Source organism: Vicia villosa, linkage group LG6 (genome assembly GCF_029867415.1).
Source record: "Vicia villosa cultivar HV-30 ecotype Madison, WI linkage group LG6, Vvil1.0, whole genome shotgun sequence".
Lineage (NCBI taxonomy): Eukaryota > Viridiplantae > Streptophyta > Magnoliopsida > Fabales > Fabaceae > Vicia > Vicia villosa.
In genome coordinates this window covers 33,825,134-33,844,252 of record NC_081185.1, presented here as the reverse complement: position 1 = coordinate 33,844,252, position 19,119 = coordinate 33,825,134, and the positions used below count along the sequence as shown (strand labels likewise).

Here is a 19,119-nt window from a genome sequence, read left to right as displayed (position 1 = left end):
AAACATCATTATTCTATCTTGTTAGTACTTAGAATAGAAATATGCTCTTGGATATACATGTCAACAGTGTCAGTCTATGTATTAAAAAGAATATGGATGAAAAACAATTCCTAGAATGGAAAAAGAATATGGATGAGAAACAATTGCTAGAGTGGAGAAGAGTCTCATGTTTATCTACCATAAATTATGTTTAAGTATTCATACAACACCATAATGCTATATCATAGAACATTATGCATTGTTAGAACATTATGCATTGTTTGATCCATATAATCGTCACTATTGTGTTGATCCATCACGAGACACTTTACCTGTTATAGTAACATATTGAGATGATTGGATGTGCTGAGAAATCCTAAGCATTGAAAGACGGGTGCTACCATGGACATTAATCCCATGTTGAAAAGAAATCGTGAAAATTATAAGCCAAGCTACTGCTAACAACTTCATGGCCTGTTATGGTGATATCTATGGTATGTGAAGTTTACTCGTGTATCGTGTTATATAAGGATCACAAGTCCTACGCATATGACAGTTGAATTTTTGCCATGTTAATCATTAAATTCCTTTCACATGTCCACACAATTTTATGTGTGCTATGATTAGGTATGAGGGTCATTCTAAAGTTGTGTTATTTTATTGTGCAATTTAAACTCTGGTCACTCATATCAACTCTATGAGCAAGCACTTCATATTCAATATTATTCTGATCAAGACTTTATTTGTTACAATAGAGCATCAATGGTAAAATAAATACACTCAACTACCATACTCCTAACAGGAATAAGATTAAATATAGAAGACAGATAGCCTGTTCTGATTTGAAATCATAAAGCACATATCTTTAAACAAACATGGCCACAAGGTAGCAAATGATGAGAAAATTTAAGCTTTAATATACTGATTGCGCAATCTTTTAGACTGTCATTCAAAGGGAGCTTGTTTATGCAAAATGGCTCTCAACCAATTTAGGAGATGGGTTCTCTATTGGCTATTTAACATTTATTTCAAAAACTAAAAGACAATATAAAATTTGTTGGTAAACTTTTGCAATGCAAACACAATCACGCTTCTAAGAATTGGATTTCAAGCTTTTGGCTGAAGCGACTTGATATGTGCAATTTGCTTTCCAGGGTTCAAACCCTTTGGACAGGCACGAGCACAGTTCAATATGGTGTGGCAGCGATAGAGCTTGAATTCATCATTAATGGATTCCAATCTCTCCGTAGTGTACTCGTCACGGCTGTCACTTATCCACCTGCAAATTCCATCAAAGACAAATATATCAGCGGGAAACAAAACACAACAAAAAAAAAAACAACCGCCAATACTTCTCACATCTAAAACAGTTACTATTGGACAAAAAACATATGTTCAAAACTAGGATGAATAATTTAGTATACCTTAACTCCATAAATGTTTTAAACAAATATCTATAATACATGGAAAACTTGGAATAATACTGGAAAATGCAGACATGTGTGAAAAACAAATTATACCAGAGAATTGTGCTGAAAAAACAAGTGAATATAAATATGAAGAGATCTGAAAAGAAACAATTATATGTTACATAAATGTGCTTAGATGGTTTAAGATCTATGCTAATTTGCTAAGAGTAGCTTCTAATGTGCACGAGTCACTCAAGTGGTGCATGGTGCAAGACTAATTATTACCATTAAATTATAATAAAGTTCAACCAAATGTAATGGTATACACTCCACACAAAATTTCTCTCATTTCCTTCCCATCATGCTCTCACTGCCCTCTTTGTCCAAAGAACAACAGCACAATAAGCCCCCAATTCACAGACAAGACATCTCCTTTATAACGAGTTATCGGTTTTTGTCATCACTCTCCCTTAGCCGTATACCCAAGAAATCTCCACACGCTCCCTGAGGAGTTGCCGTTTCAGTCTTCCGGCAACCAGCGACAGACACTACCTAGCAAAGTCAAATCTGAACTGTGCGAAATTAACCAAGTTGTTGATGATGTTTTGATGCTGGGAATCAGGGGTTCGTTGATTTGGGGAAAGGATTTGGAATTAATGTTTTTGGAATGCTAGTCGATGTTGAGGAAGATGACCAATACAAATTCCTGGAATATAGATGAACTTTGTAGAAATTTTTAATTTCAATGGACAAAAATTTGGGATTTAAGTCAAGCTTTGAATCCCAAGTTATGTCAGTTGGAGACTATAAAAGTAAGTATGTAAATATGATTGAATTTGAAGGGAACAAGTCAAAGTTAATTGATTATGGAGGTTGTGAAGAGGCTGTAGAGCATTCTTGAAGGGGAGAGAGAGTAATGAAGGTCCAAGTTTAGTTGTGTTGTTGTTCTTTGATAAAGATTATGGGGAAGAGGAGAAGAGGAATTTAGTAGAGTGCACACATTGAGTTGTACTTTATGATCTAATGGTAAACCTAGTCTTGCATCCAGCACCACTTGAGTGACTCGTGCACATTAGAACTTGCCACTTGCTAAGTATTAGATTTGAGAATGAACTAGGTCAAAATCCTAAAAGCATGCTTAAGGAAGGATAATTAGCCAAGTTTTTGTAAGGAATATTTTAGGCAGGACTTAACATAAACTCAACCCTTCCTGCATAGGACTAGATATTTGGAATGCAAGCCTAACATGAACAAACACAATAGGCTCAGAGATCATACTAAAATTGTAGAACAAAGTGGGCCTAGCTGGGTGCAGTTACCGTGCATAGATAAAAATCTATGCACCGTGCATAGATTATTATGGACCCTTGGATTATTGGATCAAATTCTAAACATCAATTGTTATTACTCAATAATCAATACTCACCACTCAATACTCAATACTCAATACTGGATTAAAAACATGATCCAATGACTTATGTAGGCTTATGCACGGTGCATAAGGAAAATCCTTATGCATATTAGCCAAAGCCGGCCTAGCTCAGCCCCTAATTAATAGAAGGATCTCAAGGTTATACAAGTCTTCCCAAGGAATATTTTGATCACACACATGGCCATTATGGGAACACTTAACATTAAGAATGGCATGGTATTACAGGCTCAAGAACAGAATAGGCACCATTACCATGTTCTATATTTTTGTGAAAAGTTAGAAGGAAAAGGAGTACCCATAGCTCTTGAGTAGACAGAGAATTTAAAACTAAAACTATGTCAGGGAACACGGGCGGATAATTCATCAGAACAAAGAACAAACCCAAAGGTAAAGCCCGACATTGAACATCCTACTCTTATTAAAAGAAAAGGCACTGAAAATACTATTTCATCCTAGGCTTGTATCTCCCAAACTATTTAGTAACTTAAATCTCAAATGGTTTCTGTACAAGCAAATTCTGTAGATTGAAACCCAGCACAGTCTCACACTTTACTTTTGCAATAAGCCAACAACAATAGTACAAATAAAATTGAAGCTAAGTCCATCAATTAAACCCATCCTTTCATTTCCACCTAAGAAAATCAATCAATCACATTATGGCAGAAATCATAAAAGTACCACTCAATTCCATTATAAAACAGTCCAGATCCAATAACCTTAAAATTATAATAAGAAAAATAAAAAACAATCAATATTGCGTTATGGTTGGGTTGGCAGCATGGATAATACAAGTTTCTTTGTAGGGAGATACAAGCGTACAAGCAAAGATTAGAAAGAAGGAAAAAAAAAAGGAGTATGATAAAACTTGACACTTCATAAAATGTATGAGAAAATAGAAATATATAAGGTGGATAACGAATTGAATGAGGCAAGATAAATTTTTTTTTGAAGTTTTATACTAGTCATTAGACACCAAACACTGGGAATGACATGTTTATTGGCTTGCTGAAGGTGATAACCAGAATGCAAGAAACTTAGAACAAGTGAAATGATCAAGATGAAGAGAGTAAACGTATTGGTCCCAGAATAATATATCATAGAACAATGCAAGGTTATTTTCACAAGTTATTTTGTGAAAAACATGCAAACTTCAATGGAGTCAAATATCTTAACCACTTGAGAGGACCAAATAACACATTCTATCATAGAACTACAGAACTTGTGATAAATTATTCATTAGAAAGAATGAACCACATAAAAAAAAGGTTGGAACAAATAATACAACTATTGAAGTATGAAAGTAGTTGGGAAAAAAAGATAAATCAAATAGTTGTTTACTTAGTTTATCTAATATTGAGGCCAGGGAACTAGAGGACAAGCAATTTGCTCCCTATTTTAGGAAAGGAGATGACATTCAATTCAACGTTGGGCTAATCACGGGGGATACATTAGTGAGCCCTTTTATTGAAATTACAAGAGAAAACTAATGGAGAAATAATAGACCCTTAAAGTGAACACTTGTATGTGTACTTCAGAAACAACGAAAATACCAAAAATTAATTTACACTTTTCATTAAAAACAAAAAATAAATGAGCTAGCAATGGTTCACATTAAGAGCTTTAAGTCTTCTTAATAGCAAGTTAAAACAAACACATATTTTTAGAAAATGTTTTTACAAAGTAAGCTGTAAATTAACCTATTTGGTTTTGTGCCTCTAAGATCAACCCTAGTGACGCAGTCGGAAGCCCTAAAGGAATAGCAAGCGCTAAACCTTGAATGAAAACAGGGTTGCAAGCGCAAACCTATAGATAAGCTCTGGAGTCCACCAGGAATAAAGAAAACTTTGAATTCTATATAATGAAAGATATAATCCTTATGGCTATGCCAAAGGTCTTTAAATACATAAAACAAATAAACCCTATTGGGCCTTATGGGCTTTTAATCCAAAACAAAATTAAATAAAACAAATAAAATAGAAATTGCTTAAATATTAAAATGCTTTCCGACGTTCGATTTCTTCTTTGATACGCACAATCCTCCTACATCAGTCTCCTTCACTTCTGAAGAACTCGACCCCGAGTTCTCTTCTTGATAAAGAACTTCATCTGGCAGCTTGCTATAATTGTAAGTACCAACTGAAAACCTCTCCTTACGCCGAAACGCCATCACATCTTCTCCCACATTGAAAACTTTGATTTCCATGTGTTTATCTCGCCTAGGAGGCAAATCGTTTGTCGGGTCATCTGCGGTCAACTCCGTGAAATCCTTTAGGATCCCTAGCAGTTCTTCTGGAATTGTTGTTTCCTCCTTTGCAACATTCATCAACCCTTTGATCATCACTGGACAGAAACATTCAGTTTCTTTTACAGCCTCATCAAGCTCCTTTTCACTCTGCATCATCATCAAGAATCTAGACTTCTTTCCTTCTGGATTCTTATCAAAGTGTAAAACAGGAGCCATAATAATTTTATGTGCGCCCCATGTAAACATCATCACGTTATCCCGTCCTCGATAAGTGATATCATTATCAAACTGCCAAGGCCTACCAAGTAAAATATGACAAACATCCATATCAAGAACATCACAAAGTACCTCTTCTCTATAATGTTTTCCAATGGAGATAGGAACTCTGCAGGTTAGTGTTACTCGAACTTGGGAGCCCTTACTTACCCAACCGAGGTTGTACGGCTTCTCATGTGGTTTTGTGGACAACTTCAAATAATCTACCAATTTTTTTGACACCAGATTCTCCATGCTGCCACTATCCACAATTAGATTACACACTTTGTTCTTGATAGAACAATGTGTCTTGAACAAATTCTTGCGCTGCCCTTCGTCTTTGGATGCTAGTAACATTCGCTGCAACACAAAATTTACCCTCTCATCAGATTCTTCCACCGCAAACTCAACATCGGCATACTCATCGTTCTTAACTGTAGAATCTTCTCTTTCCTCATCTTCCTCCCTTTCTTCCACAACAGCAGCGACTCTTCTTGTTGGACAAACATTTGATTTGTGGCCTCTTCCGTTACAACGATAACATGTGTCTATAGCGGGTCTAGCATATGGATTATTTGGCCTCTGAATTGGTGCTTTACCATGCTGCACACTGCTAGAGCTGCTAGCCACCTTATTCTCAAGATTGGAATCCCGAAGTGTTGCATTCTTTTCCTTGTCACCTGCTGATTCACAGTTACTTTGGGGTGAGTACCTTTCAATAGACGAGAAATTTCGAGGGGATTTCTCCATCAATTCTGCCTTCAAAGCCAAACTAGATGCTTCAGCTACGGTCCATACAGTCTGTAAACCCATCTTCTCCTGCAAGGATCCCTTTAGGCCACTGATGTATCGAGCCACTTTCTGGCTTTCTGATTCTCCCAATTCATTGCGCTCCGAAAACCGCAGGAACTCAGCTGTGTATTCAGTCACGGTTCTCTTGCCCTGAACACACTCAATGTACATCTTATAAAGAATTTGTTCATAATCTTCCGGTAAAAACCGCTCCAGCATCAATTGTTTCATTCTTCGCCAAGTTCTGACTGGCCCCTTTCTTTGTCTCTGCCTTTGAACAACAAGTTTATCCCACCAGACAGCTGCAGTACTTTTAAGCCTGATCGCAACCATCTTGACTTGCTTGTTCTCAGGGACACCCATAACGTCGAAGAACCTGTCGACGTCGATCTGCCAATCAAGAAACTCCTCCACTCCCATCGTTCCCTAGAACAATGGAATATCAGCCTTCACTCGATAGTCATGATTGTTCTGTAGATTCCCCCGATTATCCTCTTCATCGTAAGGTTCTTCTTCATCAGAACTCGAATCATCGACACAGTTTCCACCCCGTAGAACCCTAATTGGTTCCTCTCTCCTGTCTCTTCGCCGATTCCTATTATTGTTGGCGTTGTTCGCCTGATTTGCTAAATTCGCCATCTGTTCAGTCAAAGCAGTTAGAGCCGCGGTAAAAGCCGTGGTAATTCCCTCAAGATCTGCTTTGGTCACCGGTTGATCCGCCATAGTTGTCAAGCTACGAAAAGAACAGGAGAAAACCTGCTCTGATGCCAACTGACGCAGTCGGAAGCCCTAAAGGAATAGCAAGCGCTAAACCTTGAATGAAAACAGGGTTGCAAGCGCAAACCTATAGATAAGCTCTGGAGTCCACCAGGAATAAAGAAAACTTTGAATTCTATATAATGAAAGATATAATCCTTATGGCTATGCCAAAGGTCTTTAAATACATAAAACAAATAAACCCTATTGGGCCTTATGGGCTTTTAATCCAAAACAAAATTAAATAAAACAAATAAAATAGAAATTGCTTAAATATTAAAATGCTTTCCGACGTTCGATTTCTTCTTTGATACGCACAATCCTCCTACATCACCTAGTATCTTCGAAGAGTTTCCATAGCTAGCCACCAAAATTTAAAGAAACGTCCACACACAAAACTTCCAATCCACACACAAAACTTCCAAAACAAAATATATACAAGGATTCAAATTTTCATCGTAACCCTTGATTATCACAACCAAACTAAAATAGAGGTGGAAAAAGCTATCTCTTTCATTCTATCATGCACAATCAGACCATGCCCAAAAAACAATACCAGCACAAAATGAACTTCGGAATTCCAATGCAATTTAACATATATAACAGACAAGCCACAGAGACAAAACAAACAAACAAATGGAAAATATAGCAACAGACAATGTAGTTCCACTAATGCAGCACCAACTTTTCAAATTGATGCGGTATTGAGTGTCTTACACTGTTACACACCATCTAAGATTAGCCGTTCAGATTCAGATTAAAGATATGACCAGACTCGTGCTGCCCACACGAGACCGATGGTTTACATTCAACCACTCCTATTTTTTTAAATGGTTCTATCGATGTTAGGTTAATTACCCGTTTTTACAATAGTGCTTCATAGCTTACCTATATTAGAGTTACCTTCCAACCTCAAGACACTAACAGCTAGCTACATTCAATCACTTCTATAATTTTAAATTACTAGCACACAAATCTTAAAAGCTAAAAATTCAATGCGTTACCTATTAGCATGGAGCAAAGCAGCGGGTCCAAGATAAGACTCAGGGTTCCACCAATAACTAGGGCACGATGTGCTACAGCATGCACACAAAATACACTCATACATCCCATCCAGCTTAGCCCTATCCTTCTTACTCTGAAGAATCTCCTTCCCCGGCTCGGACGGCGGATTCTTCCTCTTCAACCACGGCTCAATACTCTTATACTGATTATAAAAATTGGTCATATCAACCACAAGATCCTTCACCACAAACATATGAGGCAGCGGCGTAATCGTCGTATCCGCACCCTCCGACGGAATCTTCGTCAAGCACGCAAGTCCATTACAACCGTCGATGTTCATCGCGCACGAGCCACAGATCCCTTCGCGGCACGATCGACGGAAAGTGAGGCTCGGATCGATTTCGTTCTTGATCTTAATAAGAGCGTCGAGAACCATAGGCCCGCACTCCTTGAGGTTGATTTCGTATTCCTTGAGCTCGGGCTTTGACGGAGAGTCGGGATTCCAGCGGTAGATTTGGAATTTCTTTAGAGCGGTGGTGTCGCGGGCTTTAGGCTGGACCTGCTGGGCTTCGGCTTCGGAGGCGTGGGCTCGGAGTAGGGTTAGCCGAGAAGCCGGGGAGGAGGATGAGAGTTTGTTGATGGCTCTCTTGAGCATCGTCGAAGCCATTGTTGAGAGAGAAAGGTGATGACGTGGCGGTGGTGGAAATGGGTTGAGAATTGAGATGGTTTTATGAGTGCGATGCGTGGGGAGAACACGAAAAATGGTTAATAAAGGGTGGTTGTGATGTGAATTTGGAGAAGTTGGGAGGGTAATTTGGGAATTGGGAAGTTTGTTTTCGTGGCTTATTTTTTGTTTTCGTGTCGGAATTAGTTGTGATGATGCGGCGGAATTGGGAGCGTTGGGAGATGGAACGACGTGGTGAGTTTTAAGGTGTAGTATAAAATTTGGTGAAGTTCGCTGGATGTATATGAGGCTCGTGGTCGCAATGCGCCTTGCGTAAATCAAATGGTTATTGGTATCTTCAATTTGCCGCACAAGTGATAAGCTCAAAAAATAATTTTTCTTTAAATATTTTAAATACAATTTATTAAATGATTTTTTATAAAAATATTCTTTAATAAGGGAAAAAATTGTCAAACAGTTTATTAAATGATTTTTTTAAAATATTCTTTAATAAGGGAAAAAATTGTCAAAAAATATTCTAAGGATTATAAGTATTTTTTATTAAAATTAAATTTTTATCAAATAATTTAGTAGTTAGAATTTTACCTTTTAATGATAATTAAATAAAATGTCGTAGAATTGAATCTGTATTCGTTGTTCATGCACAATTATCAACTGAGTTGATTTAATAAAAGATTATTAGTTTATTTTAAAATATAAAAATTTAAATTATACATACTAAATTATAAATATTATTTTTTAAAAATTAAGTACACAATAAACATATTAAATTTATTAATTACTTTTTTAATATGTGTGGAAAAAAATTTCTAGTTGTAAAAGGCTTAAAATGTTATATATTTACAAAATAAATTAATTGTATCTTCTTCTTTTTAGGTTTGACGTGTTTAGTAAAATTTAGTTTTTTTCTTTTTACAATCAATTTAAATAGTTTTCAATTTAATACATATATAAAAATTGCTAAATCTTTAAAAATACTTGCATAAATATAAATAACTTTAAGACAACTAGGGGTGTTCGCGGTGCGGTTTGGTTCGGTTTTGAGCATAAAAGTCATCCTAACCGCGAGATAAAAATACATGCGGTTCGGTTTGGTTCGGTTGATTTTTAAAAAGTCATCCAAACCAAACCAAATCAAACTAATGCGGTTAGATCGGTTCGGTGGACCGCGGTTTACACTATAAAATAAAAATGTACTAAAATAAAAGGAAAAAAGAAAGTAATTCAATGTCAATATAATATATGATGTTATACCATACAAAAGAAATTATATTACAAGAACAATTATATTACAAGAACAGTAGAGAACTAAAAATACATTATAAATGAAATATATATATTAGATAGTAGAGAATTACATAAATATGTAGCTCAATAAAATACAAAAACTAAGTGGATTATGCCAAAACTTAAGTTAATAAATTAATTATTAAAATTCAAAACGTGAGGTGTGGTTGTGTGCAATTGGATTTGGAAAGATAATAAATTAATTATTAAAATTCAAAACTTAAGTTAAATATGCGGTTTAGTTCGGTTTGGTTCGGTTTTGTGAAATAAAAACCGCAAACCAAACCGAACTGTGCGGTTTAGTCCAAAAATCATCCAAAATCATCCAAACCAAATGCGGTTTTTTGCGGTTTCGGTTTGGATTGGTTCGATTTGCGGTTTTGCTTTTGGATTGGTTCGGATACGATCACCCCTAAAGACAACTGACTGATACTATTAAACAATTAATTTTAGTTTTTTATACAAAAATTATGAGTAAACAAGTAATTTTATTTTATACATTAGATAATTTAAATAAATATATAACACATATTATATGTAAACAAACAAAAAGATAATGAAAATAAAATTGTTTTTGATATAAAAAGTGAAGGTAATATTCATTCATATTTTTAAATTTTTTAATAATAATTTTAATTTTCTAAAATTTAATTTTAATAAACTCTTTTTTAACATTGTTTTTTGGACAAATTATTTTCATTAGTTTAATATTACATTATATTTAATTTTTTTATTTATATATCATATTAATTTTTTATTTTAAAATTTAGTTTATTTTATATATAAATAACTAGTTTATTTTTTATTTTGATTACTAACTCAACAAAAATTTAGAATAAAAATTGAAACTACAAAGACTGAATAAGATAAGTTTTGTGATTAACTTTTCGTATTTTATTGTGCTAAAAATTCCTTATTGCGATATGATATCAGTTCTAACACATTTTAAATTTAGAATAAGAATTTTTAATGTATAATAGTATTGATTATGAATTTTTTTTGTCAAATAGTCTAGTTGAAATTCACTCTTTAAAGATAAATAAGTGAAATGTTGCAGATTCAAACTCATGCTCCTACATCTTATCTAATGCACATGTATAACTACTAATTAAACTGCCTTAACACGTATATACCCAATTATTTGGTGTATAACTCATTAATTTAAACTACAACTCCCTAATCTCTTAGGCTAGCTGGGTAGTAAAGTCATGAAAATTATGTTTGATAATTCTTTAGCCATAACTAATAACCATTTTATGCAACTAATCATTTATCCATAAATTAATTATATGGTTGAACAATTACTCTAGTTTAGGTTTATAGAGTTAGAGTCAATAATCATTACAAAGGTAAGTTCAATTCATGATTTCATAAACACACAAAATACATTACACAAAAGGGTGACTGAATAAAAACTGCAATATCAATTTATGCGAATGATACAAAATAAGTCATATGTCTCAACAAAACAAAATAGATCATCTCCTAAACCTTAATGAATAAAACTTAGATATTCGCACTAATACGAATCATAACTAAAGTAATAAAGAAACAATTCATGAATTTTCGGTTAGAATTTGGCTTTCGGTGGTGAAAATCTTCGAGATCTTCATTTGATCTTGAGCCAATCACATTTCCAGAACCCACAAAGTTGTAAAATCTTCAAGATCTTCACTTGATCTTGAGTCAATAATTTTTCTAGAACCAAAGCACTCCAAGATTGCGTCTACAATGATCTTCACTTGAAATGTTGAAAGAGTTAGAAACTCCAAGATTTCATCCTCATCTATATTCACTCGATCCTACCGAGATTCTCTTGGAGAATAAATTGCTCTTTCTTCTTCGCTAGAAGTCAGTCTTCAAAATTCATGATTACAAAATCTAAATCTTCAATCTAAGAATACACAACAGACACTATTATAAATAATATTTTTATGGCAAAGCTTTCATCTCAGATATTGAAAAAACGATGTCAAATGACATAAAACGGGCCATCTGTTATTATTTTTAAAAAAATAGTTTGTTCCATCGGTTATCACCAAAACTGACATAAAAAGCTGCCCAGGGAACTTCGACTCATAGCTCCTGCAATTTTATGTTTTATTTAAAACTAAAAATGCGCCTTTATTTTTTTTACAGATTTTAAGCCGGATATAATCCCTCAGTTTTTAATAAAACTGAGATAAAAACTCTCTAAATTTTTTATTTATTTTAGAACCAAAATGCGCCTTTATTTTTTATAGATTTTACGTCAGATATGTTCCCTCGATTTTTAAAAAAATTGAGATTAAAACTCTCTAAATTTTTAACTCCTTTAGAGTTAATGTTAACTCTAGCTCATTCACTTTTTAAGCCCCAGCGAACAAAAAAATTCCATTATTTTCCATCCAACGAAAGAACGTCATTCTTCTCCAAGAAGGAAGGAAGAACGAAAGAACCAACACTTTTCTTTTAGTCTCCATCACATTTTCAGTATGTACAAGTTCTCCATTACTGTTGTTGTTGTTGTTATTTTAATACATATAGGGTTTACTCTATTGTTGTTTATTATGAAGCTTTATTTTTGTTGGTTGTGTACTATTTTTATTTTATTTTCAGAAGCTTTATGTGATTATAGATCGTAGTTTGATGAAAGTCAATAGATTAAGTAAAGAGTATGAGAATTGAGTGATACAGTTTCTTGATTTCACAGGACAAAAAAACCTTTTTAACAATAAGGGGATTTTATGGTGTCCTTGTAAAAATTACCGAAATACGAAAAAAAAACATCCAAAGAAAGATATATTCAATCTTTTAGGTTGTAATGGAACTATTCAAAATTACACGAAATGGGTATAGCATGGTGAAGTGACAAAAAAGAGACATATATCACATACAGTTGAAGATGGTGACTTTATGAATGATACTCTAGAAGACATGATTTGTGATATTGGAGTAGATGCTTTTAAGAAAGCTAATGTGGTAGATACTTTGCAAAAGACATGGAAGATTCGTTGTATCTGGGATGTAAACGTTTTACAAGATTGTTGTTAAGACTATTTAATCTTAAGGCAAGTGGTGGGTGGACGGGTAGAAGTTTCACTGAATTGCTTGAAAAAATGTTTTTAAAGAGAGTAGCGCATTAGATACAATTAAATGATTGTCATGAATGTCTAAAGTGTAATGTAATTACTTGGAGTGTATAAGATATTACTAAATTTTTATTATATACAAAATCAAAGGATGATCATAGCACCATACAAAATAGGGGTTATTGTTGAAGATGAATCCATGTACTTTTCTAGTTCCAAATATAAGAATCTTGTACTAGCATCTTGAGCGTACTTTGGGGGCATTGAGGAAATTTTGGAGATTGACTATGTTGCTTTTAAAGTGCCTTGATTTAAGTGCAAGTAGATAGATAATAACAATGGTGTAGAAACCGATGAATTAGGATTCACACGGGTTAATCTTTGAAAGGTAACTTATATGAACGAACCATTCATCATGGCATCCCAAGAAAAACAATTTTTTTTATATCAATGATCCTTCTAATACTAGATGATCAATTGTTCTTCAAGGAAAATATCTTTTTGATAGTATTTATGAAAATCAAGATTTTAGATATGAGGCCCCTTGTTTTACAACACATGTATGTCATTCATCTGAAGAAAATGATTCAGATGATGTGCATGTCATCCATCGTGATCATAAAGAGGGGATATGGGAAAACTAGTAACTAAATGTTTTATATCACTTAGTAATTTATAATTATTCTTTTTTATTCCTTGTACTAAAGATTTAAAGTTGTTTTTGATTATCCTATTTGGTTTCAAATATTGTTCAAATTATAGGTGCTTAACAACAAGTGACCAATCCTGTAGGACAACCTACAAAAGATTCCATTTTTGGTTATTGCTTTTGTTGGTTAATCATTTGTTTTAGTTTTGTTGCAAAATTATAAAGCGTGTGTCATTTTGGGTTTGCATTTTGGCACAATACTTCTGTTTGAGAACTTGGAAAAATGTACAATGCTTTTGTTTTAGGATTCTACAAAATATGGTTCTATATTTTATAATATGGTTCTGTAATACACAGGTGCATACGGCAGTACTAAAAAAATCGTATCCCCTTTGTTTTTAATTAAAATTGAGGTTAAAACATTGAGCTATTACCTTGGTTTTATAAAACATTGAGAGTTAGTATTAGGTCCACCATCTAGTTCTAAAAATAATAAAAATGTAGATGATGGGGATCAAACCCATGTGCACATAACTTTACCCCTCTGTTTTTTAATAATCGAAGGATAAAGTGATATCTTTTCATGAGCTCTTTGTTACCTTATTTATGTAGCCGAGATTAAATTCATTTTGTGTCTGAGGTTAAATGTGTTTTTTGTATTAGTGAGACTTCATAAAACATTAGAATCCCTAATGTACCTTACAACTACTACTCACACTCAATATTTGACTTGAGTAATTTGGCTAAAGGTTGAAAGTGAAAGATATTCAAATGAGTCGCATACAACACTTAATCAGAAAACACAAAATCAACACTTAAAAAAAATTCTTTAAGTTTGAACTGAGAGACAAAGTGTTTTTTAATGAAATAACATTCTTGTTATAAACATTTATACTAGTGGATGTCCATCCCTCTTCTTATTCTTCATCTTCCTATTCCACTTTAATGTACTTAATTTTCTACATCCCTTGGGTCCTATAAATAAGACTCATGTTACAATGTAAAGTTCACCCTTGAAAAGAATACAATACAATATTGCTTGTTCTCTTCTCTTCCTATCTTTTGATCCCTATATAGTTTTAGTTGGTTTTATAATACGTTATCAGCACGACGCTCTCAGGTATGATTTGGAGGAGATCATTGTTTTTATTTATTTATGATATTCAGTAAATATAATCATATTAGGACATTTAAAATTTTGTAATTTTATTGTTCAATGATTTTATTGTAATTTTATGGTTAAGATTATGTAATTTTATTGTAATTTTATTCGTCATAGAATTGATGTATGTTTAAGAATATTATATAAAAAATAAAAAAAATCTCAGGTAGCAACTCAACTTTAAGTAAGATGGGTTGATGTTGTTGAGGTTGTGGATAATACATGTGGCTTTACAATGATCCCAAATTTGATGGATAGTGCACAAATAAATTTAATTGTGTCAAAGGATTAAAAGGTGGATTTGGCTTAAAGCATGAAAGAATTATTTTTGTTTATTCGGTGGAATTGAATTAGAGAAAGAAGAAATAACTTTTTGCATCCCAGAAGGATGGTTTTAATTTTAACGCATCCCAGAAGGATGGTTATAATTTTTAGATCATTGTTTGTAACAAAAGCAAGGCATCCCTGAAGGATAGCGAAATAACACTGTATAGTTCATGAAGAACTCATAATGCTTTATTTATTTTATTTTATTTTATTGTATATGTAAGATGTATTTTGTCACTAAATTGATTTTTTTTATAAAAAAAACAGATAATTTTAAGACTAATGTGACAATCTAGTTTACTATTGTGTTATTTCTAAATATTAAAATTTACAAAAGTATTATTTTAAATATTAATATTTAATATTTCCTTTATGATAATTATCTCATTATAATATTTTATTTCTTTTATTTTTTATGATAGAACTACTAAGTATGTCAAATCTTACAAAATTGGATTTTGGGGCTCTTGATATTTCGGGAAAGAACTATTTGACATGGGCCCTAGACGCCCAAATTCATTTAAGCGCAGAAGGTCACGGTGACACTATTAGAGAAGGAAATAAATCATCTGATCAACAAAAGGCAAAAGCCATGATATTCCTTCGTCGTCACCTTCATGAGGATCTTAAAAATGGGTATCTTACCGTAACTGACCCACATGTCTTGTGGAAAAATTTGAAAGATAGATATGATCATCAAAAAACGGTTATCCTACCAAAAGCTCGATATGAATGGATGCATTTACGTTTGCAGGATTTTAAAAGTGTAAGTGATTATAATTCTGCAATGTTTAGAATAACTTCTAAGTTATTATTATGTGGAGAAAAAGTAACTGATGAAGATATGCTAGAAAAAACATTTTCCACTTTTCATGCATCCAATGTGCTCCTGCAGCAGCAGTATCGAGAAAAGGGGTTTATTAAATATTCTGACCTAATATCTTGTCTTCTTGTGGCTGAGCAAAATAATGAACTATTGATGAAAAATCACGAGGCCCGTCCCACTGGTACAACTCCATTCCCAGAAGTGAATGTGGCAAGGCACGACCACTATAGGAAAAATCGTGGTCGCGGTCGTGCATACGCACGTGGACGTGGTCGTGGTCGTAATTATGCTCATGGTCTTGGTTTTGATCGTGGTCGCAATGGGAATCATAAAAACACATATTTCCACCCGAAGTGGAAAAATGTTGAAAAGAATGAAAAAGAGGGTCAGAGTAGCAAAACAAATGAAAATATTTGCTATCGTTGTGGAGGAAAAGGTCATTGGAGTCGCACTTGTCGTACTCCAAAACACCTTGTTGATCTTTATCAAAAATCACTGAAAAATAAAAAGGAAAAGATCGAGACTCACTTTGCTAATGAAGATGATGATCCAGATTATGGTAATATGGATGTTACCCATTTAGGTATTGGTGACTTCTTTGCTGATCCAGATGGAAAAATTGATCACCTTATTGGAGATGGAAGCGTCAAGAAATAAAATTTGTGGAAATTTTCTTTTTATGTTTTATGGATGTTTTGAATTTTATTTTCTAATAATAATAAAGTGTGTTTTCTACTTGTTTGTTTACATAATTTACTATTTAATAATAATTTGTGTTTTTAATGTGCGCTTATAACTTATTGTTAAAAAAAAATTATTATTGTTCTTAGAATGAATATGGACGCTAGCTCCAGTAATGAAGATATGTGCCTTGCTGACAGTGCAACAACCCACACAATTCTCAAGCATAAAAGATATTTCTCTAATTTAGTGAATCGAAAAACTGATGTTAGTACTATTTCTGGCACCTCAAAAATAATTGAAGGCTCTGGAAGAGCCCATATGTTGTTACGTGGTGGAACAATATTGCACATTGATAATGCATTATATTCCCCCAAGTCCCATAGAAATTTATTAAGTTTCAAAGATATCCGCCTAAATGGATACCATATTGAAACAGGAGATGATGGAGGGATTGAACATTTGTGTATTACAAAACACAATTCAGACACAAAATGTGTAATGGAAAAGCTATCGGCTTTATCCTCTGGCCTGTACTACACTTATATTAGTACAACTGAAGCACATGCAACTGTAAACCAGAAGTTTATAAATAATGATAAATTTCTAATTTGGCATGGCCGGTTGGGCCATCCCGGTTATATAATGATGCGAAAAATAATTGAAAATTCATGCGGTCATCAATTAATGAGTATGGAAATTATTCAATCAAATAAGTTCTCATGCAGCTCTTGCTCACAGGGGAAGTTGATAATTCGGCCATCACCAACAAAAATTGGAAATGAATCTATTAGTTTTTTAGAGCGTATACATGGTGATATTTGTGGGCCAATACACCCATCATGTGGACCATTTAGATATTTTATGGTTTTAATTGATGCATCAACTAGATGGTCACATGTTTGTTTGTTGTCAACTCGTAACCAGGCGTTTGCGAGATTGCTAGCTCAACTGATTCGAATAAGAGCTCATTTCCCCGATTATCCTGTCAAGAAAATTCGTCTTGATAATGCTGCAGAATTTTCATCTCAAGCATTTAATGAGTATTGTATGTCTATTGGGATTGACATTGAACATCCAGTAGCACATGTTCATACACAAAATGGACTTGCAGAATCATTTATTAAACGAATAAAATTAATTGCAAGACCACTGATTATGAGATGCAAGCTCCCAGTTTCTGCTTGGGGACATGCAATTTTGCATGCTGCAACATTAATTCGCATCAGGCCAACGAGTTACCACACCTCTTCCCCTTTACAATTAGTTCTTGGTAAAGAACCTAATATTTCCCATCTAAGAATTTTTGGATGTGCAGTGTATGTTCCAATTTCTCTACCACATCGCAATAAGATGGGTCCTCAAAGGAGGATGGGAATATATGTTGGATATGAATCTCCGTCTATTATAAAGTACCTTGAACCAACAACAGGAGATTTATTCACTGCTCGTTTTGCTGATTGTCATTTTGATGAATCAAATTTTCCAGCATTAGGGGGAGATAATAAGAAGCTGGAAAAAGATATCAGTTGGAATGAATTATCATTATCTCATCTTGATTCTCGAACAAAACAATGTGAACTAGAAGTTCAAAAGATATTTCACCTGCAAAACTTTGCAAATCAATTGCCAAATGCGTTCACTGATCCAAAAGGTGTGACTAAATCATATATACCATCTGCAAATGCTCCAATAAAAATTGATATCCCTGTTGGACAATCTAATGAGTCTCAACCACGCCTGAAGCGTGGTAGACCAATCGGTTCCAAAGATAAAAATCCTCGAACAAGAAAGGGAGCTAAGAATAAAGATGGCCCAAGTGAGGATATAGGAAATCTAAAAGAATCGTCAGACATAATAGACATTTCATCTCTAGAAGAGATTGATCAGGTACCTGAAACTCATGAAAATAAAGAGATCTCGATAAATTATGTCCAAAATGGAATACAATGGAACCGAAACGAAGTCGACATTGATGATGTTTTTGCATACAATATAGCGCTGAATGAGATAAATGGCAATGAGGATGAGGAACCAACGTCTATCAAAATTTGTAGACAAAGTGAGGACTGGCCAAAATGGAAGGATGCAATTGAAGCAGAATTAAACTCACTCTACAAAAGACAAGTTTTTGGACCTGTAGTCCGAACACCTGAAGGTGTGAAGCCAGTTGGATACAGATGGGTTTTCGTACGAAAACGAAATGAAAAAGGTGAAATTGTGAGATACAAAGCTCGACTTGTCGCTCAAGGATTTTCCCAAAGACCTGGAATTGATTTTGATGAAACATATTCACCTGTAATGGATGCAAGCACTTTTCGATATCTAATAAGCCTAGTAGCACATGAAGGGCTTAATTTGCACATGATGGATGTTGTAACAGCTTATCTGTATGGTTCACTTGATAGTGAAATTTACATGAAACTCCCTGAAGGGTTCAATGTACCAGATGCACACAACTCCGAATCTCGAGAACGCTACTCCATAAGATTGAAAAAGTCTCTTTATGGGCTGAAACAGTCTGGACGAATGTGGTATAATCGCCTCAGTGAATATTT

General features: G+C 33.9%; 2 protein-coding genes across 2 annotated transcripts; one reads left to right on the top strand and one right to left on the bottom strand.

Annotated features, from left to right (window-relative positions):
• Positions 1–873: 873 nt before the first annotated feature.
• Positions 874–8,848, bottom strand: LOC131609094 (succinate dehydrogenase [ubiquinone] iron-sulfur subunit 2, mitochondrial-like). Its single transcript, XM_058880739.1, has 2 exons — positions 7,873–8,848; positions 874–1,258 (listed from the first exon to the last, which is right to left on the bottom strand). Exons 1-2 carry the CDS (start codon positions 8,538–8,540, stop codon positions 1,087–1,089), a joined length of 840 nt encoding a protein of 279 aa, XP_058736722.1. The 5' UTR covers positions 8,541–8,848; the 3' UTR covers positions 874–1,086.
• A 6,639-nt stretch (positions 8,849–15,487) lies between these two features.
• On the top strand, positions 15,488–16,537 carry LOC131613503 (uncharacterized). The gene has a single exon (XM_058885167.1). The coding sequence runs from the start codon at positions 15,488–15,490 to the stop codon at positions 16,535–16,537; it is 1,050 nt and encodes a 349-aa protein (XP_058741150.1).
• Positions 16,538–19,119: the final 2,582 nt, after the last annotated feature.

Excerpts from the sequence above, each read along its gene's own strand:
- LOC131609094 (XM_058880739.1), bottom strand. The coding sequence starts at position 8,540 with ATGGCTTCGACGATGCTCAAGAGAGCCATCAACAAACTCTCATCCTCC. Across the intron at positions 1,259-7,872 it reads GCTTTGCTCCATGCTAATAG|GTGGATAAGTGACAGCCGTG; the intron begins GTAACGCATTGA and ends TGGAATTTGCAG.
- LOC131613503 (XM_058885167.1), top strand. The coding sequence starts at position 15,488 with ATGTCAAATCTTACAAAATTGGATTTTGGGGCTCTTGATATTTCGGGA.